This window comes from Marmota monax, unplaced genomic scaffold (genome assembly GCF_021218885.2).
Source record: "Marmota monax isolate L192 unplaced genomic scaffold, Marmota_monax_Labrador192_F-V1.1 WCK01_AAM20220418_F8-fsc00025, whole genome shotgun sequence".
NCBI lineage: Eukaryota > Metazoa > Chordata > Mammalia > Rodentia > Sciuridae > Marmota > Marmota monax.
In genome coordinates this window covers 13964399-13979258 of record NW_026691950.1, presented here as the reverse complement: position 1 = coordinate 13979258, position 14860 = coordinate 13964399, and the positions used below count along the sequence as shown (strand labels likewise).

General features: G+C 41.2%; 2 protein-coding genes across 3 annotated transcripts in view; one reads left to right on the top strand and one right to left on the bottom strand.

Annotated features, from left to right (window-relative positions):
- Polr2b (RNA polymerase II subunit B) overlaps positions 1-1625 on the bottom strand; it is a 45221-nt gene extending 43596 nt beyond the window's left edge. Inside the window, exon 1 of the mRNA XM_046467739.2 lies at positions 1471-1625. Coding sequence (XP_046323695.1) covers positions 1471-1489 — 19 coding nt within the window. The 5' untranslated portion in view covers positions 1490-1625. The remainder of the gene's footprint in view (positions 1-1470) is intronic.
- A 56-nt stretch (positions 1626-1681) lies between these two features.
- Positions 1682-13883, top strand: Noa1 (nitric oxide associated 1). Of its 2 annotated transcripts, XM_046467808.2 has the most exons (7): positions 1687-3270; positions 4437-4601; positions 5097-5302; positions 8505-8636; positions 9717-9833; positions 12426-12546; positions 13405-13883. In XM_046467808.2, the coding sequence occupies exons 1-7, from the start codon at positions 2130-2132 to the stop codon at positions 13614-13616; spliced, it is 2094 nt and encodes a 697-aa protein (XP_046323764.1). In that variant the 5' UTR covers positions 1687-2129; the 3' UTR covers positions 13617-13883. The 2 variants fall into 2 exon arrangements, with proteins under 2 accessions (XP_046323852.1, XP_046323764.1); XM_046467896.2 differs by lacking the exon at positions 13405-13883 and having other exon boundaries at positions 1682-3270; positions 12373-12507.
- The last annotated feature ends 977 nt before the right edge of the window (positions 13884-14860 follow it).

Here is a 14860-nt window from a genome sequence, read left to right as displayed (position 1 = left end):
TTACATCCCTAGGCCATATAATAAATGTCAAGAATCTGAGAATAGAACAAGCCAAGCATATAATTATTCTATTCTATTCTATTCACCTATAATCCCAGCCACTAGCAAGGCTGAGATAAGGAGGATTGAGAGTTCAAACCCAGCCTCAGCCTTGCAACTTAGCAAGGCCCTAAGCAACTCAGTGAGACGCTGTCTCTAATATGAAAAAAGGGCTGGGGATGTAGCTCAGTAGTTAAGTGCCCCTGGGTTCAATCCCTGGTACCAAAAAAAAAAATCTAAAAACAGTATCACCTGTGGAGAGGGTTCAAACTGGGCAGTTGGAAAACAAAAATGAGACCTGATACTTTTCAACACTCTTATTTTCCAGCTTGTGAGTGATGAGAATATATTACCCACTCAAAAAAGTAAGCTATAAAAAAACTTCTCTTGAATTTTTCTTCCACTGAGATAGTAGTTAAAAAGTAGAGAATATAAGATTTCTGGACAAAAGCTATAAATGAGACTGAGATGTCTCAGCAACTTCAAAAGTTTAACTTTTTGCTTCTATTTTCTTTATGAGATGGCTAAGAGAATGAGAAATGTGAGAGGAGGACAGAGAATTGGGAGCTTAAAAGAGAAAAAAAAAATCTGAAATAATAGAAGTGGAGAAGGGAGAGGGAACTTTAAAAATACATTCAAAGACAGGTGTGGTGGTGCACTCCACTAAGCCCAGTGACACAAGAGGCTGAGGCAGGAAGATCTCAAGTTCAAAGCCAGCCTCAGCAAGTTAGTGAGGCCCCAGACAACTTTATGAGACCCTGCCTCAAAATAAAAAACGGCTGGGGACTTGGCTCAATGACTAAACCATGGACACCATCCCAGGTACCAAAAGGAAGAAAAAAAAAATACATTAGGCATGACTAAGAATAACATATGTGAAAAGTAAAAAGATAAATTGGCCCTGTTCAGCGGAATACATATAACCTGAGAACTATGTTATCCTGTGGGAGATTTAAAGGCCATCTTTTAAAGCAACTTACTTAAAGACTAATAGATAAGAAGGAAAGCCAAACTAGACCAACCCTCCCCCTCCAAAATCCTTTGTCCCCGCTGTATTTCCAGAGCCTAATACAATGTGAGGCATAAGACTGGTGCTCAAAAATCCAGCTACTCAATAAATCGACTGCGACCTTAAACTGAAAGGCGGAGGGGAGCTCCTTCAAGTTCAAATATGAAAGGTGATATCAGACTGGACAGAAGGAGACGGTGGAGAGAACCAGAACGAACACGACTGGAAACATGAACACACGTTCCCTGACCCTGCGCCTCCCGCAAGCCCAGCTTGGTTCCGGGCCTGAGGTGTGTGGGGAACACGACAAGGAACTGCCTGCGACGGACGAGGGAGAGAGCCTCAAAACTCCCTCCACCCAGTACCCCCCGCTTCCCTTTTTAAATGAGTCCCCGCGAAATGTGTTTTGAGTGTTCACCTACCCTCGTCTGCGTCATACATATTGGCAGAAGGCTTTGGAGCTCCTAACCCGAGAAATCAAAGATAGGCGCAGGACAGCCACCAGTACCCGCAGCGAGAAGCTAAGTAATTTCCGTCTCCGGAATTCCCAGAATGCTCTGCGTGCCGCAGCAAAGGCCGCCCGCAAACGCCAACGTGAGATTTGCGCCTGCGCGGACAATAGGGTGAAGTTTACCCGGGGAGAGTTGCTGGCGCGCAAATTGTGTTAAGAGGATAGCTTGTTTAGGCCAAGAGTTGGTTGCTGCCGGTCAAAGCTTTCGGTCTGTTTTGTTTTTCACTGTAGTTGTAGAAACAATGACACCCGAAAAACAATCAGTGTATTAATGAAAGGTTTTGGTTGTGGACGTGAGTCCGCAGCATTCTATGCCAATTTTCTGCACTTCTAAAGACAAAATGTGATTTATTAAGGACGACTTGTGGCACATCGTGCTTGACGGTACCTTCTCCACTTTAAGTGGGCTCTAAGGCCTCAGAGTTTCATCGCGAGAACTCACGGGGTTTTACGCGTGGTGGACAATTCCCAAGTACCCCCGGGCTTGGGTCTCGGGTTTCGCGCGGGTCTGGAACCCTGGGACGCGCCTGCGCTCGTGGCTCCGCCCCGCTCTTCGTGGCGCCCTTCCCCATGCTGCCCATAAACCTGGCGGGTAGGCTGCTGTGGCGCTTCCTGCAGGGATTGTCGCCCGCCGTAACGCGCCATGGCCTCCGGGATCCGATCCTGGAGAGGAGATGCGCAGCTGCCTTCTTCCAGTACCCATCCCTCCTGGGACGTGGGCTTCCTCGTGGCCCCTCGGCCACTGGGAACTACGAAGAAACCACTGACACGGAGGAGCATTTTGTGTTCCCGGAATATGTCCCGAAGCCCCCGGGGGCACCGAGTCCCGAGGAGCAGTTGCGTAAGGTGCTGCAGCTGCAGCAGGAGAAAGAACGACAACAGGATCAGCGGAAGGAGGAACGACTCCAGCAGAAGGTACGGGCCGGCCGCCGCCCGCGCCCGATCGTAGAACTCCCGGATCCGACGGTGCCTCCTAGCGGCCTGAACTGCACGGGCTGCGGGGCAGAGCTGCACTGCCAGGACCCCGGCATGCCCGGCTACCTCCCCAGCGAGAAGTTCTCCAGCGCGGCCCAGGCGGACAGCGGACCTGTGCGGCTCGTGTGCCAGCGCTGCTGGCTGCTGGTGCACCACCGGCGCGCCCTGCGCGTGCAGGTGAGCCGCGAACAGTACTTGGAACTGGTGAGCGCCGCGCTGCGGCGGCCTGGGCCAGCCCTGGTGTTGTACATGGTAGACCTGCTCGACTTGCCCGACGCCCTGCTGTCCGACTTGCCCAAGCTGGTGGGTGCCAAGCAGCTCATCGTGCTGGGGAACAAAGTGGACCTGCTCCCTCAGGATTCTCCCGGCTACCGGCAGCGACTCCGAAACAGGCTGTGGGACGACTGCATCCGTGCCGGACTCCTGCCGGCCCCTGGCCACCGAGGACCACAGCAGTCCAGCGAGGACAAGCCAGGGGACGCGGAGAATTCGAATCCGTCGGCCTGGTCGCGCACGGTGGTCAGGGACGTAAGGCTGATCAGCGCCAAGACTGGCTATGGAATTGAAGAATTGATCTCCGCACTTCAGCGCTCCTGGCGTTACCGTGGCGATGTCTACCTGGTGGGCGCCACCAACTCTGGCAAGTCCACTCTTTTTAACACACTCCTGGAGTCTGATTACTGCACCGCAAAGGGCACCGAGGCCATCGACAGGGCCACCATCTCCCCTTGGCCAGGTGAGGCTTAGGAGGCTCGCATGCTGAGAAATTGGACTTCTGGTCGTGGCACAGGCACCTACTGTTTCTTTGCTTAACGACCAAGTTAGACTGCATGGAGGCTTCCATTTAAAAATCCTCTCATACTTTGTTACACCCCTCTTCTGTATCACCTTACTGCGTCGAAATTAAGTATATGTTGTTTTAAAACAGAAAACACACCAGGGAACAAACGAAGTTCCCACTGTCTTGGAGATTTCCCTTCCAGTTTATTTTCTTTGTATGTTTTTCTTGAAAATTGTGCTTCCTTTTTTTTTTTTTTTTTTTACTCTGTGAACCACTCTCCACCCCTCAGTGTTACTGTTCACATCCTGAATTTATTCTTGACACCATTATACAATACATACATAACATCTGAATAATTCGTTAATGCAATATGGTGTTTGGCTTTGTTTTGTGACTTTAAGAAACTTCTGTGATGGGAAACTGATTTCTTCTATGACCCTCTTCATTATTTAAGTTCACAAAACTAACTTCCCCATTTGTTCCCTTGAAACCAGGGTTTAACTGCATTTGGTTAGAGCTTTTTGTTTTGTTTTGGTTTTTTGCTTTTTTGTTTTGATACCAGAGATTGAACCCAAGGGTGCTTTACCACTGAACCACGTCCCTTTATTTTTTATTTTGAAACTGGGTCTCACTAAGTTGCTAAGGCTGGCTTTAGCAAGTAGTAGAGTCCTTGTCTCTAAAGGGTCTCTTTTCCAGAAGAAGGAAATTTCCTTCTGCCTTGGCCTTCCAGAGGGTTGTGATTACAAGCATGTGCCACCATGCCTTTCCTGGCCCACTGTTCTCTATCTTGCACTTTCAGTTGAAATATACTCAGAACTCTCTACAGCCATATCATTTTGAATGTACCAAATCTCATCTGACTTATACACAGAATTGTTTTTGTACTGGATAGCCGTATGGAAATGGGAATAATCAGGTTCCAGATTTTGGATTCAAATCTGGGTTAGCCTTTGAGCCCATCTTTAAGACGATTTCCTCATTTAAAGTGACAATAATCTTATAGAGGATTGTCATGGAGGTTGAGGGAGATGAATCACAGCCAACATAATGTAGATCCTAAGAAATGTTCATTTTCCTCCCCTTGATCCCTTTTCTGAAAACACTATTCTTTGGTATTTCAGGTACCACATTAAACCTTCTGAAGTTTCCTATTTGCAACCCAACTCCTTATAGAATGTTTGAAAGACAAAAAAGACTTAAAAGTGATGCAAATAAAGCTGAAGAAGATCTTAGTGAACAAGAACAAAATCAACTTAATCGCTTTAAAAAGCATGGTTATGTAGTTGGTAAGTGCCCTATTTGGGAAAACCCTTGTTGATTCTCTGTTAAAATTCTTTGTTGAGACCTACAATACAGCTGTCTTAAGCTAGCCAGTTTCTGTGGGTAGAGACTTACTTCCTTCTTCTGGAACAGACCCTTTAGAGGCAAGGGCTTTGCTATTTGGAAACCCACACCAGTACAAGTGGTAATGTTCATTGATTCTGTGCAGCAGCTTTACATTAGGTTATCCTTTTCTCCTTGGTAACTTTTTCAGCTTGGCTTTAGTAAAAACTGAATTCCAATGCCATCTGCCTGAGTGTGCACAGCTAGCCTCGCACTTTTATCATTTTAAAAGTCTGACTCTCATTACCTTTGTGGGGAGTTCCACACAGGTATTGTTGCAGTCTTACTTCCATACCCTATAGTTAGTCTGAGTGACTTGTTTGAGAAAAACATAAAAATTGTCTGGAAATCAAAAGCATTAAAGGAACAACTGATAACCTCAATATCATTCATTTTAGGAAGAGTTGGAAGAACATTCTTATATTCAAAAGAACAAAAGAAAGAAGATACTTTTGAGTTTGATGTTGATTCACTTGCCTTTGACGTGGGAAATGAACCTGTCATGGTTGTGGAGAAATCCACCAAACGGATAGAATTGACTCCTCAAGATGTGAAAGATGCCCACTGGTTTTATGACACCCCTGGAATTACAAAAGAAAATTGCGTACGTTTTTGGTTTCTTTTAGAAACATTTACTTTCAATTGCAGAAGTACTGTCTTAATTGGTAGAAAGCAAGAAAGGTGCTATACTTCCACTTTAGATTTAGTTCTGATTCATTCATAAAGCAGTTAGGAGGCAAATCTATATGTCATCAAATCTCTACTTTTTTGGTAGACTTCACTGAAGACAATCTACTTGATTATATTTATGATGGTAGTTGTTAGCTTAATTAGATGTTTACAGGATCCTAGATTTTGAGGTTGGAAGAAATCATAAATACCACTGCAGTCCAGCTCCCTATTCCATATTTGAATTCCCTATATAACATATCCATCACAAGGATATCCAACTTGAACTAAAGTAGGGAGTGATTCACTATTAGGTGAAGCAGTAACCCATTTAGTCTTGGACCCAATGTTTGTATTGTACTCAACAGTTTCCCTATAACTTGTACTCATTGTTCCTCAAAACTGTATGGAATCAACATAATACTTATTTCCCTTGAAATATGTTAAATTGTAAATCCTGTCAAATGAACATAGTTTAATTTTTTTCCACTTTTTTTGTTTTTATTAGATGAGCATAATTTAGAATAGAATTAAGTGAACCTGTCTTGCCTTTAGGCCTCTTTTTTTTAATATTTATTTTTTAGTTGTAAGTGGACACAATATCTTTATTTTTTTTAAGTGCAATTGGCCCTTTATTTAAAGAGAGAGAGAGAATTTTTTTTTTTAATATTTATTTTTCAGTTTTCAGCGGACACAACATCTTTGTTTGTATGTGGTGCTGAGGATCGAACCCAGGCCACACGCATGCCACGCAAGCACGCTACCGCTTGAGCCACATCCCCAGCCCACAATATCTTTATTTTAATGTGGTGCTGACAATCCAGTGCCTCGCACGTGCCAGGCGAGCACTGTACCACTGAGCTACAACCCCAGCCCCTAGGCCTCTTTTTAATCCAAATGCAGCATCTTATGGGTAACTTCCATTTTGTCTTAATTAAATTCTTTGATTTTGTCTTAATTATTTTGTTCTGCAACAGACCTATTGAATCTCACAACTTTTTATTATTTGCAGTTTTGATCTTTATCCAAGTCATTGGCTCAAGTGGGCATCTGGGATACAGCCTCACAACAGTTGTATTAATCTCTTCCTTTGAGTCTGGCTACTGCCAGTTTTTAATTATCCTAATTATCTCATACCTCCCTGTGAAACAATACCGGTTTCTTAGGTACTTTCCTTTACCTTATCAGGTTCAGTTACTATTTCATTCTCAGAATCATATACTCTTTGGTGTACTACATCATAAACATCAGTTTAACATTTATTGCTCTCCTAGAGTAATCACTCATGCTCAGTCTTTTCTGAGTAACTGGACTGCTTTCCAATGATGTTCTATTACTGTAACTTCACCAACTAATTATTTCCTTTCACACTCATTTAGGTCAAGATAATCATTACTTTAGTCATGTCCCTCATGTGAAACAGTTGAGTCAGAAAGTCAAGGATTTGCAAAATATTCTAGCTAGCAGAATTAAGTCCCTCGGGTTTTTTTAATATAAAAATCTGTCAGATAGCCAGATGCAGTGGTACAAACCTATAATCCCAGAAGTTTAAGAGGCTGAGAGATAAGAGGGTCACAAGTTCAAGACCAACCTCAGCAACTCAGACCCTGTCTCAAATTAAAAAATAAAAAAGGACTGGGATGTTTTTTTTATTTCCTGGGCACTGGATATTGAAGCTAGAGACTCACATGCTAGGAAGCACTCTACCACTAAGCAATATCCCCAGACCTTTTTATTTCCTTTTTTTTTTTTTTTTAAGAGAGAGAGAATTTTTTTAATATTTATTTTTTAGTTTTCGGTGGACACAACATCTTTATTTTATTTGTATGTGGTGCTAAGGATCGAACCCAGTGCCTCACGCATGCCAGGCGAGCCTGTTACCGCTTGAGCCACATCCCCAACCCAGACCTTTTTATTTCTTGAGACAGGGTGTCACTAAGTTGCTAAGAACCAAATTCACAAGATTTTGTTTTGTTTGGGGTGGGATGGGGCGGGGCGGGGGGATTGAACCCAGGGGCACTTATCCACTGAGCAACATCTCTAGCCCTTTTTTATTATTTATTTTGAGATGGGGTCTCATTAAGTTGCTTAGAGGCTTGCTAAGTTGCTGAGGCTGGCTTTGAACTTGTGATCCTCCTGACTCAGCCTCCTAAACTGCATGAATCACTATACCCAGCTGAATTAACAAGATTATTTGCCATTTATGCCCTTTTTTTCTTCCTGTGCTAAGGATTGAACCCAGGGCCTCATGTGTTAAGTAGGCAGGTATTCTTTCACTTGCCTATACCCCCAGCCCTCTTTTCTCTTTTACTCTGATTTTTACCTCTTAAATTTTATCAGAATCTTATACTTCCTATTTTTCCTCTTCTATTTTCTCTAGTCTTTAAGAAATCTTCATTTTTAAAGACTTGGTGAATCTTTATTCACCAAGCTGTAATCCCAACTACTTGGGAAGTTGAGGCAGGAAGATAGAAAGTTCGAGGTCACGCAGGCAATTTAAGTGAGGCTCTGTCTCAGAAAGAGATCTGGGGATGCAGCTTAGCTATAGAATACTGCCTAGCATGCATTAGTCTCTGGGTTTAATACCCAGTACTGCCAAAAAAGAAAAAAAAAGAAATCTGTATTCTTATATAAGCCAGAGGAATCATAACTTTTTCTCAGTTTGTGCTGAATATTCAGGGGAAATGAGGATATTGAAGTCCAGAATTTAGAAAGTTCTTCAAACTCTTGACCTCTGATGCATACATGTTTAACCACTAGGACATGAGGTTGCAGTCTATTAATTTAAGCTGGAAACTACTGTTCCCCAGAAGACCTGAGCATATGTTTTCTCCCATGGTATTGATCCCGAAACATTTTCAAGTTCATAGCAATTTTAACATTGTAGCATAGTGATGACATAGAAAAATACCATATACCTATGAAGTTATTTTGCCACTGCCCAAGACTCAGTTTTGAAATGAGTATAACCACCAGTAAATTGAGATTAATTTAGACAGAATTTATATGTGACTAACTGACATAATTTGGTTTATTTTGAAGTCTAGTATTTTCTCATCACTTTTTATAAATGAATCTCAAAATACCATATTTTCAGTAAAAGTAATTCTCTATTAAACTTGCCATTTGCTTCACAGATTTTAAATCTTCTAACAGAAAAAGAAGTAAACATTGTTCTACCAACACATTCCATTATTCCAAGAACTTTTGTGCTTAAACCAGGAATGGTTCTATTTTTGGGTGCTATAGGCCGCATAGATTTCCTGCAGGTAAGAAAAATCTGTACCATTAAAAACTACTAGGTATTAGGATGTACTTTAAAGAAGCATTAACATTATGAATAAGAGTGTCAAAATGTTTATATAACTAAGTCATGATTTTATATGTTTGGAAATTTCCATAAAAGCTTGGGAGAAAGGGGGAAAAAAAAAAGGAATACTGGGTCTTAAAAACCTTATCATCAAAGGGATATTGAATGCTCTATAAAACTTAGCATTTAAGACCAGATACTGAGCCAGGAGCTGTGGTGCACGCCTGTAATCCCAGCAGCTTGGGAGGCTGAGGCAGGAAGATCACTAGTTCGAAGCCAGCCTCAGCAAAAGTGAGGTACTAAGCAACTCACTGAGACCCTCTCTCTAAATAAAAATATAAAATAGGGCTGGGGATGTGGCTCAGTGGTCAAGTACCCCTGCATTCAATCCCCAATACCAAAAAAGAAAAAAAAAAGATGAAATACTATCCCTTTCCTGTGCTCTTGTTTTACAAGGAAATCATAAGATTAGACCTCTTGATCCAGAGCTAGTATGCATTGAAGTAATTCAGCACTTCTTTATATCCCAGATATTATCTTTTTTTATGTGTTCTTTTTGCTTGGTATTCATCTGTATAATACCATTTTGGGGATTTTAGAGCATCTGTAGAATCATTCTTCATTTTGCCGAAGTGAAAAGAAGAAAGGAAAACAAAACATAGATATGTCCACCAACATGCAACTTACAAGTACATTGTTATAGTACATTCCTTGGGTTTTGTGTTTTATCATTCTTTGTTGGAAATTTTAGTCTTACACATCTAGAACCCTTGTATATTTCATTAAGGCCCATAGATTTTTAATATTTTATACCTAACTTCAATAGTATCAACAAGTCTGCAAAAGTCCTAGTCTTATGATTTACATGAATTGTAAAATGCACTCCTTCCATATTGTGCTCCCTTTTTTTTTGATATTTATATAATTTGATTACAGCTGCTATTATTACCCATTCTTATGAAGAGTTTTCTCCTTTTTTACTATACCTTGTAATCAAGTTTTTCATTGGGTAAAATAATTTCTCTCCTCCTTTCTTAAGGGAAATCAGTCCGCTTGGTTTACAGTTGTGGCTTCCAACTTCCTTCCTGTGCATATTACTTCCTTGGACAGGGCAGATGCTTTGTATCAGAAGCATGCAGGTCATACATTACTCCAGGTGAGTCAACCGGCTTGACGATTGCACAGTTAGAGCTGGTACACCTTTGATGGTCCTACCGCCCTGCCAAGAAAGCCTGTATTAGACTGGGATTGTGACTCATAGAAGTAGATCGCTCACCTAACATGCATGAGGCACTGGGTTTGATCCTTAGCACCAAATAAAAATAAAAAGAATAAATGTATTGTGTCTTCCTACAACTAAAAAATAAATAAATATTTTTTTAAAAAAAGAAAGAAAGCCTGTATTGGACAAAACTATCTGTTACATATCAGCTAGCTAACCTTTCACCTCATTCTCTCTGAGGATTCTGGGTATAAAGCAAAAGGGGCTCTAAATGAAAAAGAAGTGATTTCTAGAAAAGCCACAGAGCTGTATTTAGACTACAGTGTCCAAAATGGTAGCCACACTAGCCACATATACATATGCCTACCTAAATTTAAACACATTAGTTAAAATCAAATAAAATTTAAAATATGGTTACTTAGTCACACTAGCCATCTTTCAAGTGCCCAGTAGTCACATCATTGCATAGTTATACTAGACAATGCTGAGTGGAGAGAAATTACAGATTTTGTCACAAATAGGAGATGCTACTGACATCCAGTGGTGAGACCACAGATGATGCTAAACATCCTGTAGTGCACTGCAGATCCCCTCACAATAAAGATGATCTGGTTGCCAGACATAGAAGTTCAAGACCAGCCTCAGGAACTTAGCAAGCCCCTGTTTCAAAATAAAAATTAAGAAATAAAAAGGTAAGCCTGGCACAGTAGGCACATGCCCATGATCCAAGCAGCACGGGAGGCTGAGAAAGGAGGATCCCAAGTTGAAAGCCAGTCTCAGCAAAAGTGAGGCACTAAGCAACACAGTGAGACCCTGTCTCTAAATAAATAACAACAACAAAAAGAAAATAGGGCCAGGGGCTAGGGATGTGGCTCAAGCTGTGGCATGCTCGCCTGACATGAATGCGGCCCGGGTTCGATCCTCAACACCACATACAAACAAAGATGTTGTATCCGCCAAAAAGTTAAAAAAAAAAAAAATATATATATATATATATATATATATATATATATAAAAATAGGGCCAGGGATGTGGCTCAGTGGTTGAGTGCCCCTGAGTTCAGTACCCAGTACCCAAAAAAAAAACAAAAACAAGAAATTAAAAGGTAAAATTTTGACTAAAGAGTAAAAAAAGAAAAAGGGAAAAAGCTGGGGATGTAGTTCAGTGTTAAAGCACCCCTGGGTTTAATCCCCAGTACCAAAAAATACATATACTCATAAATAAATAAAAGGGCTAGGGATTAAGTTTACAGTAGAGTGCCCCTGGGTTCAGTCCCCATTCTCAATCTCTCAATCTCAGACACCAATTTTAGCTTATTGCTCCTCTTCTTTCCTGCTATCCTAGCTCCTTTTTTTTTTTTTTTTTTTTTGGCCTATATATATGCATTAAAATTGTTTTCATCTATTTAAAAAAAAACTGAGGAGTGTCTTGCTCACTCCTTCTCTTTACAGACCTGCTTGTTGCTGGCTCCCCGTGCCCCACCCCTGAAGTAGTCCCCATTTGGCCCTTACCATGCCATTGAAATAGTTCTTAAAATTCACCAAAGCCCATTTGCCTGAATGGGACTGTTTTCAGCTCTTTTACAAGATATACCATATTTATGATTGGATAGTATATGTTGTATATTGGTTGTATTTTTGGAAGCTGGGCACAGTGGCACACACTGTAATCTTAGCAATTCTTGAGGCTGAGACAGGAACATAACAAGTTTCAGGCCAGCCTCAGAAATTTAGCAAGACCCTATCTCATATAAAAAGGACTGAGGATACAGAGTGCCCCTGAGTTCAATCCTCAGTACAGGGGGGGGAAAAAATTTATTAGAGCCAGATGCTTTGGGTTGAGCTGCAGACACAACCCTACATTAGACACTTTTTATAAAGCAAATTTCGTAGTCTTACTGACTTGAGTGTATTTTTTGACATGTGCCTTATTTTAAGGAATACATGCCAGTAGCCAGGGTCATGACTCAATGATAGAGCACTTGAGGCCCTGGGTTCAGTTCCCAGTACCAAAAAAAAAGGAATACATGTCAATTTATTTAGATAATGTGACCTATTCTGAAAATAACTTTATACTTTTCACAAATGCCTTGTATGCTTTATTTCCTTTTTTTTTAATACTGAGAATTTAACCCAGGGCACTTTATTGCTTAGCCACATCCCCAGCACGTTTTTTTTTTTTTTTTGCTTGTTTGTTTGTTTTTAGTACCACTAAATAAATAAATAATAAATATGAAACAGATTAAAGGCTTAATCCCAAAACTGTCATTCCACCACTAAGCTGCATCCCCAGCCCTTTTCATATTTCATTTGAGACCAGGTCTCCCTAATTACCTAGGCTGGCCTGAAACTTTGTGATCTCCCTGCCTCAGCCTCCTGAACTGCTAGGACTATGGCATGTGTCACTGTACCCAGCAAAAGGATTCCATTTTTGATCCTGTACACAATTATCAGTGATTTATGTAATATTACAGTTGCAGGGAATTTAATTTGTAGTAGAGACATCTTCATTATATTTCAATGGAAGGTTCCAAAGGGTGGAGAAGAACGAATGGCAGAATTTCCTCCTCTTATTGCTGAAGACATAACATTAGAAGAAGGACTTGGGGGATCTGAAGCAGTGGCTGACATCAAGTTTTCCTCTGCAGGTAATTTTACACCAAGTACTTCTCTCCCTTCCACCCCCATGCTTGGAATTGAATCCAGGGCCTTATATATGCTAGGCAAGCGCTCTACCACTGAGCTGCAGCCACAACCCTACACTAGACACTTTTTATAAAGCAAATTAAGTAGTTTTACTGACTTGAGTTTATTTTTAGACATGTGCCCTATTTTAAGGAGTACATGCTAGTAGCCAGGGATATAAATGCTCAATGGTAGAGCACTTGAGGCCCTGGGTTCAATTCCCAGTACCCAAAAAAAGGAATACATGCCAGTTTTTTTTTTTTAGATAATGTGACCTATTCTGAAAATAACTTTTATGTTTTTGACAAATGCATTGTATGCTTTCCTTTTTTTTTTTGTTTTTGGTGCCAGGGATTAAACCCAGGGTGCTTAACCACTGAGCCACATCCCTAGTCCTTTTTATATTTTTTTAGAGACAAGGTCTCACTGAGTTGCTAAGTGCCTCACTAATCTGCTGAGGCTGGCTTTGAACTTGCACGCCTGCCTAGGCCTCCCAAGTTGCTGGGATTACAGGTGTGTGCCACTGTGCCCAGCCACATCCCCACCCAACACTTTTTACACTTTCTTTTGAGAAAGTGTCTCACTGAATTGTTGAGATTAACCTCTGCGACTTGTGATCTTCCTGCCTCAGGCCACCGTGGCTCTTAACTTTTTGAGACAGGGTCTCACTAAATTGCTGAGGCTGACCTTGAACTTGCAATCCTCCTGCCTCAAGAATCCCAAGTCACTGGGATTACAGGTGTGCACCACTGCACCTGGCTCCATGTTTCTTAACAAGGTAGTTGCTAACAGCATTTTGTGTTCTGTCCCATGCTTCGTAGGTTGGGTTGCAGTAACACCTCATTTTAAGGACAGATTACATCTCCGAGGCTACACACCTCAAGGAACAGTTCTGACTGTCCGGCCTCCTCTCTTGCCATATATTGTTAACATCAAAGGAGAGCGCATCAAGAGAAGTGTAGCCTATAAAACCAAGAAGCTTCCTTCTCTTGTGTCCAATCTGCAAAAGAAGAAAAAAGCAACAAATGTATGACATGGACCTGGGTTCACACTGGATATTAACTATATTCCACATGGTAATATACATTAATTTATATTAAATATGGCTATAATAAAGTCCCTCATGCTGTCATCCTTCCTGAAAACCTTAGGTTTTTTGACTTTTTAAAACTATTCATCACTGGGCTGAACTATTGATAATATATTGAGCCTATATAACAAATTGGTTTTTTGCAGTTTATTTATATGTATGTACCTGTGACCTAAATATATATAAAAAGAATTAATAAGTTCAAATTTTTATTGAGACCAGATTTCATTTATTTTATTTGGAGTCTATAGTTGATAGGGCAGTAAGGAGTCAGCATATGAAAAAAATGGCCAAAAGTCCTTCTCCAAAATACTTCGGCTGTACTCCATGTAATCAGTCATCCAAGGATCCATCTGGTGGAAATTTACCTGGCTTCCATCTCTGTCCAAGGAGGCCATTCAAGTTGTCATCCTTTCCCAGCAAGTGTGAAGAGAGGGTAAGAGTGGGCAACAGGCAGCTTCCCTAATTAATTAAAAGGAGGAAGAAAAGCAGAATGGTGAACAGCTCACAGTCCTTTGGTCAGGCATCATGTGGCTACAAGGAAGCTGGGAAATGGGAGCCATTTGGGGTTTTATCAAGAGAAGGAGAAAATGAACTGGAAGACAAATAGAAATTTACCTTGCACAGTTTGAAAGTGCCTGAAAATCTTAAAAGGATTCAGGCTTTATATTTCTAGCATCTAAGGTTAGTTCAACAAATAAGAGAAAATTTTAACCACTTATTAACATTTGCCTGTGTGTAGCTGAGAAACATTACATCAGTTAGAAGTCTTTACTTTTTGTTATTCTCTGTAAGTAGTACTGTAAATGCATCAGGTGACATAGCGTATGTTGAGATAAAGGCCAGTGGAATGATAAGCTGGGCTGAAATGCTGTTAAATCCATGAACTTCCTAATAGACCTATTCTCGACCATGGTCACACAGGTGATGGAAGCTGGGTTCCCCTGTGTGGAGTGGGCTAGCTGAAAAATACTGTGAAAAATCACACAACCCAGAAAACAGTTTTAAGGGGTGGGGTGGGGGGTGCAGAAAAGCTCTTTGACCTTAGGGGTCGAGCTTCCACGCTGGAAAGAAAGAGTGCCTGTGTTCTGCTTTAGTTATATGGGAGAATTTCAGAGACTTTCTACAGAATGTTATTGGCCAATTAAGGTAGGGGGTGAGCTGTCTAGTTCCCAATGGGCCACACC

Coding starts and splice junctions, on each gene's coding strand:
- Noa1 (XM_046467808.2), top strand. CDS start 2,130: ATGCTGCCCATAAACCTGGCGGGTAGGCTGCTGTGGCGCTTCCTGCAG. Junction 3,271..4,436: donor CACCATCTCCCCTTGGCCAG/GTGAGGCTTAGG, acceptor TTGGTATTTCAG/GTACCACATTAAACCTTCTG. Junction 5,303..8,504: donor GAATTACAAAAGAAAATTGC/GTACGTTTTTGG, acceptor TTTGCTTCACAG/ATTTTAAATCTTCTAACAGA.